At 48.5% G+C, this 24,321-nt stretch overlaps 1 protein-coding gene across 1 annotated transcript; it reads right to left on the bottom strand.

Annotated features, from left to right (window-relative positions):
• Window positions 1–6,708: 6,708 nt before the first annotated feature.
• PROSER2 (proline and serine rich 2) lies at window positions 6,709–22,480 on the bottom strand (the record flags this gene model as incomplete). The annotated part of the gene is given in 4 exon segments (XM_080581094.1): window positions 6,709–10,439; window positions 11,268–11,520; window positions 22,300–22,446; window positions 22,448–22,480. Coding segments are annotated over 4 exon segments (1,413 nt in total). The 3' UTR covers window positions 6,709–9,459.
• Window positions 22,481–24,321: the final 1,841 nt, after the last annotated feature.

Below are 24,321 nucleotides of genomic sequence, written 5' to 3'. Positions count from 1 at the left end.
TGTCCGACTCGTTACGTTGCCTTTGTTCTTCTAAAATAATGTTTTGAGGAATTCCTGGTATATCTTGGGGCTGTACCTCGGGCCATGCTTTATATGAGAAACTCAACAGTTGGCACCGTACCGAAACAAGAGGACTCCTGCCTCGAAAAACATTCTTGAAACAGACTTGTCTGCTTGGTAAGGAACCAGACCCGCTGCTTGGTAAGAGCCGCGGGACTTTTTTGCTGTTCAGCAAGGAGCTGTGAAACTGAGGTCTTCTGTAACATAACTTATGTTGTCATACGCAGACAGCGGCTTCGAAAGAGATGGCTCCACCGCCGCCTCACCTACAGCAGCCGGTTGTTGCCCTCTTGGGGTCCTGCAGCTCCATGGTGAACCAGACCAGAAGACTGACCTGTGTTGGATCAAGGTGGTTTTGGCTGATTGTGAGGAAGGTGAGTTCCCTCTTGGCTTCTTGCATCGGTTCTCAGTCCGTGGGCTGGCCCCTGACAGGGTGAAACGCTGGTGGGCCGTACGTGGACTGACACAAGAGGGAAGCAGAACTTTTGGTGATAAATTGATTTAAAGTGTTGGTGAAATTGTGCACTGATAGCGTTTGTTCCCATCACCTGATGGGCCTGAAATAAAGACAGCACCTTCGGCTTTGCCTAGTTATGTCGGTAGCTCAGTGAGTTTTAAAACGTGTAAGCTTTCCGATGATGCTTCTGAGAGAAGAATTCAAGGTTTTGAAAATATACCTACTTAAATAGTCTTTAATCATAGAATTGAGCATTGAAAGTGGGGAAAAAACTAATTGTCAGAGCAATTTTAGGTCTCCTCCTTTGCCTGCATGTGCTGTAACAGCATTTTGGGACGGGGAAGCCCTGGAATGATCAGTGCACGATTTCCCTGAGGACCTGGCTGGGCAGGATAACAGGATGCTGTTAGGCAGCTTCCAGTTTGCGGAGCATCACCTGAAGTTTTCAGAGCATCCCACACAGACGCGTTTCTCTAGGTTTCTGCCAGGTTTAGATCTGATTTGCTGTGCAGGCACGTATTCTGGATGTGTGCAGTCACCCCCCAAAAATCCTTTCAAAACTGTCTCCAGCTGCTGTGGTCTCTCCCCTTGGAGAAGGTAACTTCCACGTTGTGGCTGTGGGTTGCGAAGTGCCCCAGAGCGAGGAGTACCTTGCGGGGAGACCGAGTCTTGGTTTCAATTTTGGTGTAAAAAGAGCATGTGGAACTCTTTTCATATCAGTTTTTTGCACTTATATTTGTGCATTTGCTAACCATATTTATAACAGCAATATGGCCATAGAAAGATTACCCCAGTGGATAATTTCCACTCCTCAGATGCAGAATGCCTACCGCTTCCTAACAGTAAACTAAGCTTCTAACTCAGGTTCAAACTGAAGCTGACTTCCCTTTCTTCCTTTACTGCTTGCTTCCAAAGTCATTTAATTAATCCAGATTGGATAACTGCATGAAAATAAAACATTAATTCATGTGTTAACTTCATTGTGTGTGTATCACTCTAATGTCTTGGATTCTTTGGACTGATGGCAATATTTTTTAAAATTACTTGCTGAAAATATTGTGAGGTCAGCTGGAGGTTTCCATGACTTCAGGCTGAAATGAAGAAGTAAAACAAAAGCATCTCAATGAAACCTTTTGTAGACGAGTTTCAGAATAAAGTCTGTAGTTCTGGGGGAAAAAAAAAATCTCCCATTGAAATCACTGCAAGTGAAACAATCAGGGTTGAACTTGTTCTCATAGGATGCGAGGATGTTATTTGCTGTTTGCTTTCCACTTTCCTGGCCCTCCACCGCTGATCCACCAGGCTGACTTCCTGCTTCTTGCGAAAGTTTGGCTCCCAGGTTCACGTGCGGGCGGTTGCTGCAGGGATTGTGAGGCTGCCTTTAATTCTATGCCATTAGAAGGGTTTGTCTTCCTTTGTCTTCCTTTCCAGGTTATCTAATCACCACAGTCAGGTGTGCCGTTTGTTTTTGGTACGGGATCAGGGGAGTAACCTGTACCAGTAACCTGGTCTGGTTGTGCCCCAAACCAAGTCCAGAAAAGCAGGTTTGTATCCACGCCAGAGCTGCATAACTCCCAGCACGAGGCAAGGCACCGACTGCTTTTTGCTGAGGGTTATGGCATAAAGCAGAAACGGTATGGGGAATGGACAAAGCAAGTTGCTTCAACTGTTAAGTAATAGGGATCGAAGATGCTCCTCTGCTCCTCAGAGGTCTGCTCGGAGGGGCCTGCAGACTGCAATTAAACAGAATAATTTCTGAGCACCTTAATAGTGAATTTCTGAGTATCTTAATAGTGTTTTCAGTAATCACGGGTTACAGCAGCCGATGTTTGGCTTACTCTGTTCTAGACACCACTCTACTGAAACAAGTACAGCTCACAGCAGTGGCTCTGTATCTCTACAGACAACTGAACCTCAAAAAAGCGCTTCAGAACTGAGCGTTTTGATCGGTGCTCTTATGTAACTGGTGCCTTGCCCGGATTGCAGGCTGGTTATTTCTAACGGACAAGGTCACATCTAATACAATCGCTCCTCTTTTCCTGCAGCACAGTGACCTCAAGGGGCTCTGCGATGTCACCGAGGACTCAATGACAAATTCGTGCCCTGGCGTCGCGTGACTAGGGAGAAGACATTCCTCTGGGAGTGCTCCTCCAGGGACACTGGCTGCGGGCGTCCCTGTGAAGAGGATTTCTAAGAAAGCATTCCTTAACCTGCTCGGAGGTAGCTGAACGCAGAGCACTTTCCCATCCGGGAAAGCACATGTAGATGAGCGAGAAATCGTTTCGCGTCCTTGATTGCGTAAGGGATTTCTCCGCTATCTTATCTGTCTCTGGAAAGAATTTGGACTCGTTTAGGTCCGGGCATTTGAAGCTGAGGCTTCACTGTGGTCAGGCTCGTTGAGCTGGCGTGCTGACAAGCAGAAAATGTGCTGCATGATTTATGGCACGCTGGCTCAAAGCCGGCTTGAGCCGTGGTGCTGTGTTACTCCTGGCTCCCGAGTGGAGCCAAAATCTGCAAGTGCAAGGTTTGCTCGGGAGCGTAAATGCGGGCAGCACCTTGAGCCTCAGCTGATGGTTTCTGCCCTCTTTTTCTACCTCGCAATGAAGTAATGGGATAAAAATGGTATAAATCCTTCTTGATGCATTGCTGAGTTTTCGGACTTGCTACAATTTTATTAACTGTGCAGTCCTTCCAAGTAAGAAGTCAGTTTTTTTTGCCATGTAAAGGGAATTACTGCATGCAGACGCATCCGTGCACGTACACCGATGCGCACAAGGTGATTCTATCTATAGGAAGGCTTAGAAAACTAGTCCTGCCTTGCAAAGACAGCCTGGTTTGCTGGGGTTTTCAGGTTTTTTCATTGCGCTTGGCCCCTTCCTTGAAGCAGCAACCCTGAACTTGGCAGCAGCTCACTGGGAGTCACGAGGAGCGGCTGCTTTAGGCTCTGGCAGCTTGCTGGCGCAGCGTTCAGGTGGGAGCGCATCTGCCTCGAGGAAATGTGGTGCCGCTGACAAAGCGCTGACCTGCCTGCTTGTTTCGGAGGACAGACCTCGCGGGCTGGCGGCGTGGTGTTTCCCAGCCCTGCCCAGCATCAGCATGGGTACAGAATGGTGGCAGCCAAGGGCGAGCAATTAATGGTCTGCGCTCGTTTGGACTCGGAGATCGCTGGAAGCAGCAGCACTGCCCGGGCACGGTCCTTACCTGCAGTCATTGTACTCCTCTATCCAAAGGTATAAATAAGTGAAAAAGCTGGCAAAGGGGCTTGCTGATCCCTCACTGTTGCCCACCAGAGGTGACACTGCGGTCTCAAGACTCCACCTCCCAGCCAGGTAAGTGAAAATTTCCAAAACAAACACACTGCCACCACTGCCGCAAGCCTGCTTTCGCCCTCGGGAAAGACTCTCTCATTTTGCCTTTTCTTTTGAGCTCCAGAAGGTGTTTTTTCTCCAGTGACGTTTTTCCTCCACTCGCCTGCCGTTCTCCCTGCTGAAGACGTTGGGCCGAGGTGGCGCTTCGCTGCCGCGCCTCGGACCCCAGCTATAAATAGGGCTTCCTAACCGCAGCTAAGTGGTTCCAGGCGGGCTGCGAATAGGAAACTATTTGGGCAAGAATCAAACAAGTGCGTCAATGTCAAAACATTTACTTGTATTGTTTGAATTATAAACTCTGCTTTTAAGTTGTTATTGTTGGGGTGTGATCGGGACAGTAAAACACGCGGCGCTCGTGGTCGTCGTTGGAAGAACAAACGCTGGTCTGTTAAAAGACTCCTTCCTTCCTTCCTTCCCTCCTTTCTCCCTTCCTTCCCTCCATTTCCTGGCTCTGAGCACTCAGGCAAGTAAAAACCAACAAAAAGGCTGTAGAACTTAAAAAGGAGGAGACTTAGGCTTTGCAAACTTTATTTGTTCTTTGACATTTGCCTGTCAAAGCGCGTGAGATTAAAGGGGAGCGACTTTTTCTTCTGGAAGTAATGCTTGTCGCCCGGGAGCTTGAGAACTTTGTTGTGCTTTTCCCTTAACTTTTTGCAGTGTTTTTGGTAGCACCTCAGGGCTGCCGTGGTAAAGTCTCCCCTACTGCACTCCTGTTCATGCATTTCACAGCAGCAATGCTCACGATGCGGGAGCGGGGACGTTCGATGGGATGCGCTGGGCACACAGCGCCTAGTGCCTGGGCTTGAACGCACCAGAAAAATCACGTTGTAAATAAAAATGAAACCTAATCAGACGCACTAAATCCATTTAGGAAAGCAGGAAATGTTCCCTAGTAATGAAGTCTGTCTGGGTCGTGAAGCTTTAAGGCCCTGTTGATTCTCTACCCCTGCGCTGGTTTGTACGTTGGAAACAGAGCCGCGGTGACAGCCGCTTCCTAATGGAGGCTTAAATATGAAAAATAATCGCCCTGCTGCTGCCTACCAGCTTGTACGAATGCTGCTTTCCTTCGGGTGTCATTCCAGCCCCTGGGCATCGGTGCAAGGGGGTTGTAGCTTCGTTAGTCAGAGCCTGAACACCTCATCACACACCTGAGGCCATCTCGAGGGGGGCACTGGGCACTTGGAGAGCTCTGAACAGGGACTTGGTGTTAGCGCGTGAGTCCGGGAAGGGGAAGGTGAGCCCATCCCTGCTCCCGTTTTCTTGCCGTAACACCGCCCCTGCCTTCAGTTCCCAGCTGGGAAACGCAGCCCTGGCCCTGGGGCTGGTGGGGATGGATGAGCACGGAGGAGGAGATAAAATCCCACGGTCCTCTGGTGCTCGTAGGAACAGAAGCAGAGAGCGCTTCTGCCAAAGTTACGGGAAAAATAAACACGGCGTGGGCGTTTGGTGAGTGTGACCTCCCGCACGCTCTCAGGGCAGTGACTGGAAGGCACAGGTGGTGGTGACGGGGCACTGCACTGGTCACTGTCAGCAATTAGCGCACTGTGCGTCTGTAGCAGCTGGGGGCTCTGAGGCCGATGCGTCTTCACTGACTCTGCCGTAACCTCCAAAAAGCAGGGAAAGGGGGAGAGAGCAGTCTGGGCTCCCCAGGCACCGCAGGCCGTGGGGCTGGCAGTGGAAGGTCACCGTGCCCCTGTCCATGATGCAAGGCATGGATTTAGTTACTCTTAATTTCAAACCTTTGACATACGCACCAGGTTTTTTTCAAGTTATCTGGGAAAGGAACTGTAGGGTGTCAGTTTGTTTTTAATGACAGATAAAAAGAAACACTTGGGTCACTGGAGTGCTCCCCGTGCTCTTGAGCTGCCCCTCCTGCATGCGTCCAGGTGCCATCCAGCCCCAGTGCAGTGCCGCATCCTGCCCATAAGCTCTCCAAATGAGCTGGCGATTCCTGGGGCTCTGTGAAACATCCCTTAAAGCTCAGTGGAAGGCACAAAGCCTCCCCCACAACAGGGAAGGCGAAGCTGTGCAGCTCCTTCACGCCTGCCACCCCCTTTCCCTTGTGCTCCCCACACCCGTTCAGTTGAGTCCTGAAGTTACCAAAGCCTCCTCTGACTTTTTGTCTTTATGTCACTGGTTGCAAGCAGCAGGAGGTAGGTGGGACCCATTGGGAAACCTGCAGGCTGCGAGGTAAGGGCTGGCCCTATGGACAAACCCCCTTTCCTTCCATCTCCCTTAAGGTCCTGGTCGCAGCTGAGTATCCAGCGGAGATGTCGTGGCTGCAGCAGCAGCTCTTCAAGCAAGGCCTTGCCTCATGTAGGAGAGGTGCAGGGCAAGAGAAAAGCCCTGGTCTGGGGGGAAAAAGTAAAATAAAAAAACAAAACCTGCCCAAGAGAAGGGCGTTCCCGGGGAAAGGGTTTGGCTCCATCCCGTCTAAGGACCCTCCTTACCTCAGGGGAAAGATATTTATGGTCTGGGAGGTGACTCCTAAGGAAATGCTCTGCCCTACGTGAGGGAAGGAATTCTTTGAAAGCAAGACCCCAGGCAGGTGAAGGCGTGGGGAGAAGCCGTGCGTTAAAAGATTAAATGGGACCGGCCTCTGGTGAGGGCCAAGGCCAAAGGTGTTGGTTTTGGCTCGGCCCCTTCCCTGTTAGAAACAAGACAGGATGAGCTCTGGCCCGCACATCCCCAGCTACAAGAAGTTACTGAATCCCATAGTAAATTCCCTATTAGCCATTCAGAAAGGCACCTCCCTCCTCCAGGAGGGATGCGCGGTACTGGGTGATAAAGAACGACATTCCGCTGCCCATCAGCCATCGCCTCTTTGGTTTTATCCCAGTTTAATAGAAGACCGATCAGCTTTGTGCAGGACAGTTACTTCTAACCGAGGAAAATAAAGTCACAGCAACACAGGCACACGGAACGAGAGCCACGAACCAGAGCGAGGTTTATGTACAGACTGGTAGCAGCTGGACGCTTAACGTCGAGTAGTACACGGCTTTACTTACAACTTTAGGCACAGCGAAGAACTCACCAGCAGGACAGTTGCCATTACGAAGGGCTACAATAAATACCTCGCCCGAGTCCTCCCTGGGCAGGAATTGGGTTAATTTAAGAAGCTCGAAGTCTCCCTTCCCAGCAGCTGAGAACAGTGCCCTACACGAAGGGTGAAAGACCAGGATCCAGCTAATTCAGCGTACTGCAACTTTATACTTTGGATATTACAGTTCTTTATTATTATTATTTATTAGGGTTACATTAGAGTCAGCAAACGGGGCTGAATTTCAGCGAAACAATTTGTGTCGGGTGTCCCCCTCCTTGCTTAGCGCGGACGCTCAGCTGGCAACAACTCAGGTGAAGAGCTGGCAAGAAGCGAGTCGCTGCGAAGATGGCTCTGCGCACATCGCATTTCTAACGTAAGATTTTTCTTTACCAGGCTTTAAAAGCACAGAGGCCATGAAACATTTAGGTTTCCTCAGCAAGTTAAGTTAATAAATCATGATGCATTGGCACCACGTCACCCACGCGCGGGGCTCCACGGCAGGTGCTGCGCTGTATTTATGTGCTTCGTTTTCTTTCTGATTTAGAGCTACAGACTCAAAATAAGGCTGTGATTGATGTACTTTGGGCATACAAGCAGCCTGTTTTGTTCCAGGAGCGCTTCTCACACTCGATTATGCAGGCTTAAGGGCTCTGCCAGACCGAGGAACGGCCGCATTTTTAATTACTGGTTGCTTGTGTGTAGTGTGCCTGTCGCAGGGAGGAACATGATCGCTTACCCAGGAAAAAGGCTGAAAAAGAATAACTCCGTAACAGAACAAGCCGGATACCATAACACAATTAAAAATTTAAAGCAGCAAGCAGATAATTTAAAAACAAAAACGAACAAACAAAAAATACCCTTTAACTTATGAGGCAGGTTAACAGCTATGAAAAGATTTTTCCTTCACGACGGCTTCATTTACAAGTACAGCTCAGCAAGTTTGAAATACTTTATCACAAGGAATACAAACTTGTTTATCACAGTTATGTCAGAGCTCCTCTCTGAAGGGTGGGGCAGTTTCTATTATTGCCGCTCCCCTCCTCCCCGCCAAGGTTTATTACTCAGCTCCTTAGGGAAACGAGGGGGTTGCTCGAGGCTTTAGAAAGTGCAGAGAATAAAGGAGATTTTTCTCTTTAGAAAAAAAAAAAAAAGTCTGAGAACTCTCAAATGTGCAGGGGTAACAATGAGGAATTTGGAGGGGCTGGGTTTTGGCATTTTGTTCTAAGATGGCTGTTCTTGATGGCGGCAGGTGTACAGAAAGGGAGGGAGCTTTACAGCAGAAGAGCAGCTTTGCCATACACCAAAAATAAAAAAAAATCAGACCAAGACACACGTTTGGGGATTGTCATTAAAAGCGTGTCTGTTGAATAAAGGCCAGTACACCACCAGGGAGCCTTCGGGAAGGACGTGCCCGTACATACTGCTCTCCCCTGCAACTCCACTTCGCCTGCGAGACTTTTGGCTGTAGCTCCTGTTCGGTATTGGCAGGGCAGGATCAAAGGCGGCTCTGAGCAGAGGATGACGAGCTCTGTCGAAGCAGGAGACCAAAGGAGCTTTTAGAAGTAACAGAACTTGGACCTGGTCAGTGCAGCGCAGCGATTGTTCGAGGAGTAACGGCTTCTTCAGGGGAACACTACAGTAAGAGGCAAGGCTTTCGAGTAAGGTTCTCCCCTTTGGTAGAAAGCGGACTTGTTCCTATGGCTTCTGAGCTCCACCCCCCCGCCCCCGGTACAGACCAGCTGGGTTTCAGATTGTCAGGAGACTCTTTGGCTGTCAGCGCAGAGACCGGCGTGCCGCGCACACCCTCGAGGCCCCTCCGGTGCCTCTCACTGGACGTGGAGCTTCCTGGGGCACGGCCACGGAGCGGGTGGCTCCGTAAGGGGCAGAACGACGCAGCCACAACGCCGGGCTCGGGTCGCTCTGCTGAGGAGAAGGTCGGAACCAAAACCGCCCCCTGTGCAGGCTGACGTCGAGCGGGCACGGAGCAAGGAAGCAGCAGCCTTCACCACGGGGGAGGGAATAAAGCAAAGCCGGATAATACAGACAACAAAACGACACAGAAGTGCGTCACCCGGGCCAGAAACTTCAGGCCCGACCCATCTCGAGCTCCCCTGGACAGACAGACACGTGTGCAAAACAGAGCTCTCGGTTTTGGCTTCAGAAAAAGAGCGAAAGGAAGCTCCTCCGTTCAACGTGCTCCGTACAACAGCACTGCGCCAGGCACTTCCCTAACGCGGTGCCCCCTGCTGCAGGCCAGCACTACTTAAATACAGTTCTCAGTCACAAGGAGTAACAGACGAGCATCTCTGCAGGACGGCGGGCTGAAACCACCCCCCCGTACTCGGCGTTACGTGCTGCCAGTCAAGAGTTAAACGCCAGCAGTCATTCCAGTCCCAGTACCTCCTGAGCTTGCCCGAAGCTGAGAACTTCCCTTCCTTCTTCCAATCCGTCCGATCCCAATCCTGTTGGGATCGCTCTAGCGCAAAGCCAAGCTCGGATTCCCCTCCGATGCCACACCACTCCCCCCCCCGTTACGCAGTCTCTTTCAGCAGTCCCAGTTTGCGGAGTGCCTCCCTCCTGGCTTCTTCTGTTGAGCCACGTCCAGAGAACTTGACCGTGATCCCTTGCGAGCGAAATCCCGAGGGTCTGGGCAGCGAACCCGACCTCCTCCTCATATCCAGGCTGAGGTTAGGTTGCTTGTAATCGTTGAAGCCCTTTGCTGCGTTCTGCTGAGCGACCTTGTTAGCAGCGAGAGCTCCCTCTGGTTTGATTGTTACAGTTTTGCCCGTAGGAAGGAAAGGGCTGGGCTCGCTTTTTAAGACCTCGTGGATGTTTTGATGCCCATTGGGAACGGCGTCTGCCTGCTTGGGCTGCGCATCCAGACGCTGAGCACTCGGGGCATGATCCACTTGGTCCTGAGCTGGTTTTCCCTTAACGAGACCGAGTTTCGTCAGGGCCTCATAGCGTGCTTGCTCGGAGGAGAGATCCCTTAAGGAAGAGCTCCTGTTGCGCGACAAGAAGTCGTTTTTGTGCAGCTTCTCCTCCAGCTCGGCTGCCAGAAAGGCTCCGCCGTTGATGTTGGCCAGCACCTGAGCTCTCCGCTCCTGTACGTTAACGGCCGCTTTGGAGATGGTCTCGTTGAATTCCTTGCCGCTGACGTTCGTTATGTTGATGTTGCTGGGAAATCGGTGCAGTTTGGGGGCGGGTGCAGGAGGGTGCTTTGGAAAATAATCACCGTTGGCTACAGGGGTCTTCTTCCTGTCCAAGCTCCCTTCCTTGAGGGCGCCGGGGAAGCGCACCCTGCTCTCCATTTGCTGCTCGGACATCTTCTGGGCCATGATGAGCGGGGTGGGGATGGAGCGAAGCAATTTTGGATGCTGCACGGCAGGAGGGGGCGGAGGAGGAAGAGGAGGAGTCTCACAGGGCAGTGGCTGCGATTCCGAGGGATGCGAGGGAAGGTCGGCAGGTGCAGCTGGCTTAGGGCTCTCCGCTCGCCAGGTAGCATCCAACACTAAACAGAAAAACCAACAATAACCTCATTAGGTCTTTGCACGGAGCAGAATACAAGGCTTTCACCTAGGATTAGCAAGCATCAGTATTACCCTCCCCAAAACTTTCTAGCCCAAACTCAGCCCACTTTTGCCCATAACTAACAACAAGCAATGACATCTTGAGGGCGTGCTCTAGTTCAAAGCACCACATTTACCAGACATTCACTAGCAGTCCCCTTTCTGCCATTCATTCACGAACTGTACGTTGGCTTTACCATGTTTAAAGGCTTCTCTAAGTTTTGCACATTCTTGTTTTTGATTACAACAGACAGGAGAGGACACGTCACATCACAACGTGTGTACTAGTGATAAATCTGTTCTCCAGAAGCAAGGAGAGCAAACTATGGGGTGAAGAAATAATTGTGTACACTGTGTTGTCCCAAACTTTTGTTAGAAGCATGTGCCTCGGTCCCTCAAAGTGATACTATAACCAACTTGCTATCTTAAAACTCTCGGAGAGCCTCAAGAGGTCTCAGAGAACCAGAACGTGAACACACTGCTGTGCACCAGTCTGCCTTGCCGTGATGACTCTGTTACACTCAGTTCTGGTACAATTTAATTACACTAAGGAACTGAGACAGCAGTCCAACAACTTAATCATGAGAAAAAAAACCCTTTAGGAACAGCAATTTCAGCAACCCCTCAATTACACATCAAGTTACAATCATGATCCTCACGGCTCCTGATATGTAACAGATTGATCTTGGGGTAGCAAGGCAGGCACAGAATTTCTTTAGCTGTCATGGCTGAGTCAAAAGGAAAACCGCGCTTTCAAGAAATACTACTACCTGGTTCTGCATCTTTGCTAGGAGGGCCTTCGTGGTCGCTGCTCTCGGGCGTTGACTGCACTAAGTCAATGATATCCTCGGTCTCCGAATGGCTGGACGCGTTCTCTTCCGTTGACCTGGAAGACTGACAGTGGATGCCACTGTCGTGTAGGACGGCTTCCTCCAAGTCGTCTTCTAAGGCATCTATGGTTTCCTCGAAGAACATGAGAACATCCTGCTCTTCGTGGGTTAAGTACTTCATACTCTCATCATCCTACGGGGGGGAAAAAAGCCACAAAGATCAACGCCCTACAGATTACTACGGAGAAGTACACGGACAGCAAACACAGGACCCTCTTTTTAAAGAGGGAAAGAAGCACAATGTAACCGGCGGCAGTCACATCAGAAGCATCTCCTTGCTGTTTCGTACCTGCCCAAAGAGGCATTCGTTTACTACAAAACAATAAAAGCCAGGAGTTTACAGCGCATTAGTTTTGACTGAGACACAGCAACTGCTATATCATCCTTAGAAGTACTTAACTTTAATTCAGCAAGGTCCATTTGAATTGGAGTAAATTGCTAAAAAGACCACAAAAAAAGATTAAAAAGCCAACAACAAAAGGCACCCCACGGCCCCGTGCCTGTACAAGTGCTGAGATAGCTTCTTCAAGCAGCACAGGAGGGACAGGGGGTATTCAAGACAGGCCAACAGGTGGCTTGGTTCCCTTTCTGCTCTAGACCACAGGGGGACTTCATTGTCAGAAAGGCAGAGCTGGAACTGAAATACAGCTCCCTGTGTTTCCGCAAACCCCCTGAGCCTGAATTCCATCACAGGTTAAAGGAATAATAAGGGGGAAAAAGGTTTCTGAAAATGTTACCTCTGAGTTACGGAAAGAAAAGATTGAGAACACACACACAGATGTGTTCCCTAGCAGGAAAACGCCTTGGGCTATTTTCTCCGGCAGGAAACGCTCCTGTAGAGCACAGGAGTGATAAATAATCGCTGGGATCATCTAGTCTTCATTTTCTGTGAGTCACTGCTCTTGATTAACTCGATTAGCACAACATCACTGTGAGAGCCTAGGCAGCAATGTGCAAACTCTTTTCCCTCCACCTCCACCCTGGGAAACACTCACTTTTCCAGAAGCTGGGAGATGACAAAGAACGATTAGGAAAGGCACTACATTAAGACAATGGATCCAGGAAGGACGTTTCCCAAGAGAGCTATGTAAGTTCTGGAATGTAATTAAGCATTGTCGAGAAGTGAGGTTTTCTCTTTTCTGGATTCAATTTCTCCCCTACCGTGGACCTCCGCAGAACAGCAATGCCTACGGATTGCTATTCTGAAGTACTGCCTCGTACCAAGTGGCAATTAGCGCCTAAGCACTTCGAAACACTGCAGACAAGAAAAATCTGCGCTTTAGGGCTCTTAGTTGCCTTCCCCTTTGTGGTCAGGGGAACGTTTCATTCATTTATCTACGGATAAAATACAGAAGAGAATCACGCAGCCTCTCAGCTCTCCCGCTCCCCAGGACAGGCTTGCTGGTTTGGGGCTGCAGTTATGTGGATGCTGCAGACTTCAGCCACAGCCGGCAGTTCCCTGTTAAAACAGAAGACGGAAATCTCCCAGGGAAATACAAAGTCGGTTCAACAGCTCACGGTGCAGCTTCATTTCTAGAGATCACATTCCTTGTCTTCAGGGTGAAGGCGGTTTGGTGGCTGGGAGACGAATACAGAGGTGGGGATACTTTTGTTTTAAATCTTGCCACCCAAAATACGCTGTCAGAATACGTAACTTAGTCCAGCTTCCAGCAAGGCTGCTCCAAAAGCCTGGAGTTGGATGCCATTTGCACTTGCCTGTTTAAAGCACTGACTTCAAAGGCTGACGCACTGCACGGCTCGCACCCACCGCACGGCAGAGCTCAGCTTTCAAAGTCTGAGAAACGTTTTACAGCTGCGCTTGAAAAGCGAGAGACAGACAAGCCTCCTTTTTTTCCCATTAATGGATGTTGCAATCTCCTTCCTTCCCCACCCAAATACTCATTCGGCTGCTATGTCTAGTAAGGGAGAGAATGACAGGAAAAGAGCTGTTGTGAGGTAGGTCCTTGCTCCGGCTGAACAGGACTCCAAGCAGCTTTTGTTGTGGGCGAGCTCATGGCAAGGACCAGACTTCCGCAGGCAGAGAAAGGGCTTTTTGTTTAAGGGCTTCGTGGTGGCAGCAGACCCAGCGAGCAGCCCTGCAGTAACTGCACCACACTCTTCGTTGAAAAGAGCTGCTCCCACGTGAGCTTTGCTCATTTGGCTGAGCAGAATGGTACGTGAATTGAAGCAGAGGCTTCCAGAAGCCCAGAAGACTTCCAGAAGCTCTGTGCTATGGGACTGAACGCTTCTCCATGCCTGGTCGGATTTGTGCGGTCAGAGCTCTGCCAAGGTTACCACCCCTCGCTGCTCCTGCTGAAGTGAGCAGCTTCCTTTTTTCCACGGAGGATCTGAGAGGAGTAAACACCCCTTCATAAATACACCTGGGGTGAACGGCACAGCGGGGTCTGAGAGGAGAACCTCAGCTCAGTTAGCTCTTCGGTCTCCTTCCTCGTTTCCTTTCCAGATGAGCAACGTCACACCTCAAAGACGTGCTCCAGGGGACCCTGCCGGGCAGGGGTTGGACTAGGTGACCTCCAGAGGTCCCTTCCCACCTCTCCATTCTGTGATTCTGTGTGAAAGCAAAAAAAAAAAAAAGGACAGCAGCTCCAGATTGCGGGCAGCATTACAGCAGGTCACTGTGCTGGGATGCAAAGCGCCCAGCCTGGCTAGGAGCTCCCTCGGGAAGGCAAGTTTTGGTTTGTGAGGCAGGGCAGCAATGCCACAAACCTGGGTGGAGATAAACCTGCGAATACTCAGGTTGGTCCAACCGAAGGGGCTCAGCTATAAAGCAGCGTTATTCACCCGCTGCTCTGAGAAGAGCGGTGTGTTGTAAAGCTCCCACTCGTACCGCTTGTAGTGGAGCTCCCAGAAAGATGTGAGGAATCTTGCTGTGGTTAAGCGGTGCCAGTTACAGCTAAGGTTACCAAGCCTATTTCAAATACTTGAAATATGTGGAAAATGAACTAATCAGAGCAGTTCCTATTCCTACTGGGATGGTGTTCCAGCATCATTTCTCTTTGAAGAATCTGGGTTTTTAGCAGTCCAAGTGGAATCTCTTCAGTTACTCAAGCTACTCCCTTCTTTCCACCAACTCTCCTCGACACACAAATACGCCTCCCAAACCAAGCCTCGCACACGCACAACACTGCCCACCTTAAAAGCCACTGACAAAAGACAGCCTCTGTTTGACACCTGGAAATTGTGCCTGAGCTGGGATTAAAAGGGCTGCTTGACCAGAAGAATTTTAGGGTGCAAACAGCTGCAATGACTAAGTATGCTCAGCTGGCATTAATATTTTAGAGTCCTGTGCAGCCAAATTTTTCCTCTTCATGCCAAACAAGAAAGGCTGTGAAGGAGAATGGCTTTTTTCTCTCGTTTCATAAAAAAGATCACTTTCATACCTGCCAATTAAAGTCACTGAATATCAAGGGGCCCCAGAAAGCTTCACAACACCGATTCAGCTGCTCCTACCAAGTGCACGCAGTACAACTTGCTGTCTCTGCTGCGCTGAGTTTTGCTTAGTAAGAGGTGGTTCAGCCCCGATGCTCCGTTGGGGGAGGAAGAGTCAGGAGATCCTGAAGCAGCCTGATGGTCACACTCAATTAATCTGAAGTCCATCCATCACTGAGCCCAGGAGCCTATCACTGGCACAGCTTTAACAGAAAACAGAGGGGAAAATCCCAAGACATCTGCAATGGTTAAACTATTAATTATTCTGGGAACTGCTAGGGAACCGAGCAGCATTACCCATGTCGAAGAACTACATTTAAACCAGAAAAATACCACAAAGGTGGATTCAAGTGACTTATCTGTCACTTCACAGTGCCACAGAATGAATGGGCACAGCTCCATGGGAGGGGGAGAAGTGACTGGGTGCTTCTTAGACAACGTGAAGGGAGAGGGGAGCAAACTATTGTCACGTGTAGGAAGAGACTCGTGTAGCACCACTTGAGCCCCAGCCTGCTAATAACACGGCAGACAGGTCTCCCAGTAAAAAGAAATGGGGGAAATAAGACAGCGCTGCGTGTAGGAACAGCGTCTGAACAGGTACAAAAGCTTCAGTGCAAAAGAAAGAGGAAATTACTTCTGGTGTATTTATAGAAAGGGGAAGCAGGAGTTGTGCAGCTCCACTGTTTAGGCTGGAAGCGAGTGAGTTACCGATAAGAACAAGAACTGCCATTCAGGATCAGACCAAAAAGTCCATTTAGCTCGGCAGCCTGCCCAGAGCCACCCCTGTTGATGCCCAGGACAGGGGAACAAGGTGAGGAAAACAGCACTGGGGTGCGCTGGATGGAGTGATCTTTTTCCTCCCTACATCCTCCCAGTTTTCAGCAATACGCAGCTCGAGGAGTTCCCCGCTGCACCCACACCTACGTGCTTAACAGACCATAATAAGCCTTTCTAGCCCAAATTCATCTTATTGTTTAAGCTCGTTTAAACGAGCGACATTCACAGCATTCTGGGGCAGTGAGTTCCACACTTTAATTGGGTGCTGTGTCAAAAAAGCACTTCCTTTACAAGCCGCCAGCTGCTTATTTTGATCGTACCATTCCATTTGGTGAAGGACTGTAATCCCGAATGTTGTTTTCTGCAGCTTGTTAACGTAATTGTACCCGTGCACCGCGATGGTTAGCGAGGCGCGTAGTCAGCAGGTTGTAGGTGGGGAAACAAACCATCCAGAAGTGTTACAGAAATAAACCAGATGAAATAAAATCATGAACTAGCGCTAGGTTAAAGGTTGGACTAGATGATCTGAGAGGTCTCTTCCAAGCTGACTGATTCTGTGATTACTAAGTTAGACCTAACCCACTTTTAGAAAAGCAATGACATATCTACTTCAACTTTGAAGATCAATCTCTAGTTATCAAACATAGGTTGATCAGCTTATAATTTCCTCTTCCCTTTAATTTGTTTTAGAACACCATTGAGAAAGTTTGGAGGAACTTTCAGGCTAAAGCCACTAACTGTTTTTACAGCAACCAAATCATTTCACACCGATCTAATTTCTCCTGAGAGGGCTACTGACTTGGCCAAGGAATATAAGCACGAGATGTGATACACACCGATTCGAAGCGCCAGGAAAGTACAGCAATAGATGAATAAGGAATCCTAGATGAACGAGGAAACCTAGATCAAATTAGTGGAAGGTGCCTCTGTAACTGGGGTCAGGGAGAGAATTATGTTTGAGAAGCAGCATGATGTCTTGTTTCGGTATGCAGTTCGGGATACAAGTCCTGAGCAAGCTCCTCTACACCTCTGGTATCTGATAGTTCACTACCAGAACACCATTAGCTCGGTATCTGTTGATACGAGATGTAGCTGCAAGAACCAGGCAGGACAGAAGAAGACCTTCGTGAGCCATACAAATGTGCTAGGAGGCCCCAGGATGAATTTTTGACTGGGGAAAAAAAACAAACCACAATTACAGAGTGATGAACAAGTGGTGATATATAACAGAAGGACCTGCGGGTCAGTCTGAGAGCTGTAAAGAGGAAGTGGGAAGAAAAAAAAAAAAAAAGTGCTGCTCAGGTATGTAAGTGTCATCCTGGGCTATAACAACCAGGGTGATGAAATAACTGCACATCCTCACTCGGAACACGGAGTTCAGATCCACTCGCTGAACTTTCAAAAGGATGCAGCCAAGCTGGACTGGGTCCAGAACAAAGCCAGGAGTGACGAAAGTTTCGCTGCACAGGAAGCTTGGAAGAATGGAGCGTGCTAGGTTTTAAAACACTGAAGAGTGGGAGGCAGGCAGACACAGCCCTGTACGTATGCCAACATGTAAGAAGTTGGCCACATTACATCACTACAACAAATCTTTTCTCTATCCACTGAACGCAAGACGTGGAAATTAGTTCTCACATATCAGAAACTTTAATTCAAGTAAACGTTGAATGAGAAAGTAATAGAGTACAAGAAAAACTGCTCTGGAAGTCCAGGAATGCCCATCAGTGAGGGTTAAAGAGCAGATCTACCCACCTGCCAGAGTAATCATCAGCTAGGTTCTGCTTTAGTCTGGAGCAGAGGAGGCTCAGGGGAGACCTTGTTGCTCTCTGCAACTACCTGAAAGGAAGCTGTGGGGAGCTGGGGTTCGGCCTCTTCTCACAGGTAACTAGTGATAGGACCAGAGGGAATGGCCTCAAGTTGTGCCAGGGGAGGTTCAGGTTGGAAATGAGGAGACATTTCTTCTCAGAAAGAGCAGTCAGGCACTGGGACGGGTTGCCCAGGGAGGTGGTGGAGTCACCGTCCCTGGGGGTGTTCAAGGAAAGGTTGGACGTGGTGCTTGGGGACATGGTTTAGTGGGTGACATTGGTGGTAGGGGGTGGTTGGACCAGGTGATCTTGGAGGAGCTTTTCCAACCCTAATGATTCTGTGTTTTGAAGCAGAAAGATGCAGTTTATAGATCATGAAAGTAACAGGCACTGTGTGCGCTCCAGGAGAGGCATTCTCCCCAGCACATTTTACAGCAAGGCCACTCTTTACCCTCCTTCTACACCCACAGTCTGAAGCAAGCAGTTCTCAAGCTCCTCTTCCTCTCCAGCTGCTCACCCTACTGGTAAGAACAATGAGTCTTTTTTTTCCCCTCCCCAAGGCCTACTGCTTCCAAGTCACGCTAATATCAACCTAAAGCAGATGAAGCTTAGCACAGCTCTCCATGCCCCACAAGGAACAGCTGCCACCCACCCAAATGCAGCCAGGGGGGTTGGGGAAACACAGTCTACCTTTTACCGGGACCTCCCAAAGGCACACTGGAATCCCAGGATCTCTTCAGAGAGGCTGGGGCACTTCTAAAACCAAATCTGCCAAGTCTGTTCCATTTGACTGATCTGTACTGATGCAAAAAGGGTAAGGTCACAGCGAATATCTTTTAGGCTCTAAGAGACATAACTACAAACTGGCCAGGTCAGCCCCAAGTTAAGTGACTGCAGCGTGTAGAACCAGATGCTGAAGCAGCTCTTGTCGCTCACAAGATACTTGCTCTTCTTATCCACACGACCAGTGTGCAGAGCGTCACCTGCGCTATACGAGGCATCTGCGGTGACAAACGATCTTCGATGATTGGGTATTAAATCTTTGTGGAGCCACAGAGGAAGCTTGTTCAAAGAAATAACAAAGAGTAAGGTATATTTAAGAATCATGACCACCTGCCAGTTTAAGCCGCTTGATGAGCGACCAGAAGAAAGAGTCACTTGATGGAGTTCTGGAGGTCACCACTGCCCCAAAAGAGCAGCGATTAACTGTGGCATTCACCAGGGATCTGTCTGAAACAAAGGGGAAAATTAAAAAAAAAGCAGAGCAAGGTCCATTGAGAGTAACTGGGAACCCACTAGCCCTCAAGCCTAGCACTCAGTAAGACACGTTGGGATACAACAGGTACTGAAGTCACATCAACACATCCAAGACACCCGTACAGTTTGTTACTAGTGCAGTTCCAGGTCAGCAGAGGCCACCTAAGGAACACCCAACACCTCCTGGTATGATCTTAGCAGGTGATACCATTGTCCTAGCACGTAATTCACACCTAGAAACTAAAGCACTTGCTCATGGCTGAGAACAGACACAGCACAACTGCAGGAATGAAGCAGTGAAAGAGGGTTGTCTTTAAGAAGTCAGCCTGCACTCATCTGATCTAAGAGAAGGGAAATTATTTAAAAAAAAAGCTAAGACCTAGTATTATCTCCAGAGTAAACAGTTGCAGCACTTTAAGGACGTATTTCATTGCAAGTTAATTCTTACACCACCTATTCAAGAATGGCTTTTGGGATTTAAAATTGCCGAGCAGAACAGAATGTGCTTGTTCACCCTCCCTCTTGGGTAGGGTAACTGATCCCCCGCATCGAGGAGGTACACCTGTCAAATCCCTTTGCTAAGGATATGTTTTTACACCACCCTCATTACAAAGAGGCCAGAATATACCTGCAGATTCAGGTCCTCATAGCTTTTATGGCTATAAGATGCAGAGAAGCTGGTGGTAGGAAACAGGTTTAGGTGATGGTGGGACATGGAAATATCAAGGCAAACATTCCACCCATCTAAATGTAACCTCTTGTACTTGTCTTCAACTGTTGTGATAAATCCGACAGCATAAATCCAGACCTGAACATCTGATTTATACAGAAAGTCCTACTGCAATCAAGACAGAACAGACACCAACACCTTGTTCTCCCACTCAAAAACGTGATTTTAAGGACTGCAATTGTCAAAGATTAACTCAGTGCACCACTGTGTAGATAAGAGGGTGAGAAATGTGTCGAAATTAAACTCATCAGCCAACAGCTGACTTCAGAGTCACGCTGACTTTGTTTTAAGCACATTTTGGCACCTGGAAATTCGTGTCCATCTCCTAGCCGTCCCTAAAGCGGTAACTGGTTCCACGAGAAGCAACGCCAGCGCAGACACACAGGGTGCAACGACAGCCAACAGTCGGCCAAACCAGCTCAAAGCTGTCAGCATGGGCTAAAGCCGGCCCAGGTGGCTGTCTGCATTATCACATCCCCAGGTTTGTTTGAATTCCACAGAGGCAACACAAAGGTTATGTTTAGTGACTAATGTGGTTCGACACTGGGAAGCTTAAGAGCCTCTTTTTCGTAATCAAGTACGAAGAAACCTGTACAACCCTGTCGTAAAAACAAGGCTACGCTTTTTTTGCGAGGCCATTAGAAGAATTCAAAGTCAACCCTGAACTTCTGTGTTGTGTCCCCAGTTGAACAGATCCAGGAAAGAGATAAATGAAGAGTCAAGTAAGTCTGCTGCTGCTTCTGTTCCAGAGCTAAGAATGTCCGGTGTGCCTGGAAGTCTGACCCTCCCTTCCTCTCTTGAGATTGGTCCACTAAGAAATTATTTATCTTCAAAGTTCACTATCCTCTCCTTCCCATTAGGCCCCCAGAAGTTCCGCACCTTCTGAACCTTTAGAGCAAAGCTACAGGAAGAAGAAGGTAACGTTGGAGCATTTTCACAGCAACTAGTTTTTCCGCATGTGAATCCCCTGATCCACTTAGTGGAGCGTAAAAATCTTGCTTTTAATACACAGTTACACAAGAATACAGAGGAAGTATTCTGATGAATACTACTCTTTATCCTGAGGATTTCTAAAGCCTGTTTCAGCGATGAAAATGCACAAGGTACAAGACAGTAGAATACTGTTTTCTTACATCAGATCATAAAAGAGAAAAAAAGATAAAGATCTGAGGAGCACTGAAGAGCACCAGAATTAAACTATCAATCTATACTTCACTTTCTTCATGCACAAGCTCATACCAAGTAAAGGACTAGAGGCTTTAGGAACTTCTTCAGCTGATGCACGAGTCTGATGGGAATTGCCTCAGCCCGCAGTCAGATTGTACTCCGTCTATAAATGACTCCAGTACGGACTGAAGGGATTCTAATTCCAGCTGATGCATCATCATATGGGTTATCACATGGTAAGATCTAGTTAGATTAAGGTAATCTATGTCATTTCCTGACACAGCACACTCAGGATGAGGCTGTACAAACACACTGATTTATATATAGCCTCGTTATTCAATACTGATTTTCTCAAACGACCAGTCTTGTGCCTGCTGCCACAGCCAAGAACAAAACCCATGGAAACATGACTGGCTACCAGTTGACACACTGGGAAAAAATGCAGTCAGACTATTGCATAAAATTAACTTGTAATTCGTTATTAAAGCACAACTCCTACTGTAATTCTCTAAGATCCAATCAGTTTCCATAGAATAAGCAACATACTCTTAATATCCCAGCCCAAATGGCATACGTGGCTCTTGCCTCACCTCCCTTGCCCTGATGCTTCCCATTTTTTTTCTAGAGCAGATCAGAAACAGTTAAAGGACTAAATGTAGCACTATTTGTTTTGCCTTTTTCCTAGCGATACAAGCTGAAGGACAAAGCAGAATATTAACTAACCTGTGGTATTTTTGTTAGAAACAACCAAGAACGAACACCTTTAGAGTTACCTCCAGTTGCCAACAAGCTCATGAAAGCGCACAAAACAGAGCATTTCTGAGTTATACAGAAAAACGCAGGTACCGACTTGCCAACTTGGTCTTTCACAACAAGCTAGTTCCCTAAAAGGAAGCTGGCAGGGAGGGCAGAAGGGAAGATATGGAAAGCTTAATCTCATGTTTAATGCAAGACCGAAATTTCGGTTCCCGTTTAGGGAAAGCACGTTTAGCAGAGTGCTCTCTCCTCAATTAAAAGCGGACGCTTTCCAAACGGCTGCGATAATGAAGAAAACGCACAGGGAACCATACCTGCTTTCGAGGCTTAGCATGGCACGGTACAAACCATCCTGCTGAGTTCACTGCCTGAATCATCCTGCTAATTAGAAAAATGCAGAACTGCATCCTACTCCCTCAATTACTCACGCACTATTTAAATGGCCGCACACTCATATTCGCTAATGCGAAGAGAGCTTTGTTTGTGGTGAGCTCTTTGTTACTCACCTAATTATACGAAGGAATAAGCCGAGAGCTTCGTTCAGTAGTGTCAACAAACACCTTGAGCAAAAAACAGCATACTGAACCCAGCACCATCCCCAGGCTCCTTTACCCTTGCTTTAAGTCATTCCTGGAGCTACACATCGAACCACGCACCACATGCGGGCAGTGGAACCAAGTTATCCAGTGCAATGCACATCCTAAATGCTGTGCCCGGTTCCCTGGAAGGGATGGCCGGGCAAAGGCACTCTGCAGGCTCTCTGAGACAATCAGACCAGAATAGCAAGCTGTTGTACCAGACCAGAACACTTCTAGCCTTCCAGCTCGTTAACAACCAAGACCACAACCAGCCATTTAGTGCTGGAACTCGCAAAGATCAATGCTTAAAAAAAAAAAATAAAGTCTTGTGATGTGAACAAAGCTACTCGTGTGATTCGTATCACTAAGCAGAAGGCTCATTAAGCACTTACCATAGCAAGATTTTTGCACCTCGCTTGGTTGCCACGGTTCTCCACGCTGCCACCCCTCTCCATGCTCCCAATCACGTGATTTGGAGAGATTTCGGATGTCGCTTCAGGAAAATCTGAGAGGAGATTTCTAGGCATCACACCCTCCTGGACTTAGTGATCCCAGTGCAGCGCAGGATGCCATCAGCACGTTACGTAGGGTTGCTAGCTGTGTTCATTTCTGAAAACAGAGAACAGTGTGTTGCATTTAAACCTGTTCTTCAAATAAAAGGAGGAGAATAAGTAGTAAGAAGATCCTACACGAGCTAAAATAAGGCTCATCTTTAATGCTCTGGAACACAACTACCACCTATGGTCATGTTTTTTTAAAAAAAGGATAAACCAGTAATAAAATCGCAGAGGCTGAGACCAACAGACCCAGTTCAAACACCATCTTTTATAAGCTTTTAAACAATAATTTATCAGACAGTGTTTGTTTATAAGAGAAACAGAATCCAGTTCATTTCCTAACGCAGTTGAAGTTAACTCACTTGTTACTCAAGCTGCTTTATGCTGACTACTTCTATTTAAAGATCTATGAAGAGAACATAGCACCATTTTTACACCATCACATTGCAAAGCAAAATTGCATTTTAAAGCTTACAGGGCTTTTACTTCACTCAGCCATGAAGAAACAGTGCTTGCACATTTGGAAGGTGCTTACTGGAACAGACACACACCAGCACCCACTGGAGCAAAAAGTCCACTGCTCTTTAAACCATTCTAGAATCCTATTCCGTAATACCTCTCTGTTATATCATAGGATCCCAGGACGGTTTGGGCTGGAAGGGCCCTCAAAGCCCACCTAGTGCCACTCCCTGCCATGGTCAGGGACACCTCCCACCAGCCCAGGCTGCCCAAAGCCCCATCCAGCCTGGCCTTGGGCACTGCCAGGGATGGGGCAGCCACAAACCTTACCCTCTTTTAGTTTAAAACCATTCCCCCTTGTCCTATCATTATCTGCCTGGGCAAAAAAAAAAAAAATGGAGAGCGACTTTTTATAAGACCCCTTAAAGTATTAAAAAGCTGCAATGAGGTTTCCTCACAGCCTTCTCTTCTCCAGGCTGAACACCCCCAGCTCCCTCAGCCTGGCTCCAGCCTCTGATCGTCCTCTTGGCCTCCTCTGGACCTGTTAACATCCTTCTTGTGCTGGGCCCCAGAGCTGAACGCAGGCTCCAGGTGGGGCCTCACAAGGCAGAGCAGAGGGGCACAATCCCCTCCCTGCCCTGCTGCCCACTCCCCTGTTGATGCAGCCCAGGACCCAGTTGCCCTTCTGGGCTGCTAACACACAGTGCTGGCTCGTGTCGAGCTTTTTGCCCACCAGAACCCCCAGGTCCTTCTCTGCAGGGCTGCTCTCAAGGAGTTCTTCACTCATTCATGTCTGGGATTGCCCCACGCAGTGCCTCACGCTCGGGCTTGTTGAACCTCACTAGGTTCACGTGGGCCCACTTTTCTAGCTTTGCCTCCCAAAACACTCCAGCAGAACTTCTTCCTTCATTTTTGAAAGTACCACAAAGACAGAAGTCATCCTTTTGCACTGATAGCACAAGCAAGGGGCAGAAAGGAAAGACAAACCAAGGTCATCTTTCTCCAGTACATTAAAACCAACCTCCACAAAAGAAACTGCATCGTGCTGAAGATCAAGGCACCTTGCTCTTCACCAGCCCATCCTTCCAGCCACCCAGCAGGTGGCTAGGAATTAGCAGCGATGCATCCCTCAAAACAGCTGGTGCCGAGGTACCACGTTACACGCTGCCGCTTGGGAACCAGACACCGTTTCAGTTGCGTGATATCGGGGTACCGAGATGGTCCTGCTTCCCGAGTGCTTCTCCCTTTGTTGTGGTTCGCGAGGTGACACGAGAAGCAAAGCCCAGTCCGCATTTCCAATTCAATTGGATTGCTTCTCCTGCCTCCCTACCCCTGCCAGCCCCGAGCTGAGAAACCAGAGCCTGGCGGTACACCGATTAGCATCTCGTGGCGGTGAGA

The sequence above is a fragment of the Anser brachyrhynchus genome (genome assembly GCF_964034855.1).
Source record: "Anser brachyrhynchus genome assembly, chromosome: 1".
NCBI classification, from domain to species: domain Eukaryota; kingdom Metazoa; phylum Chordata; class Aves; order Anseriformes; family Anatidae; genus Anser; species Anser brachyrhynchus.
The sequence above is the reverse complement of the archived record's forward strand: the minus strand, read 5'-3'. Positions and strand labels throughout refer to the sequence as shown.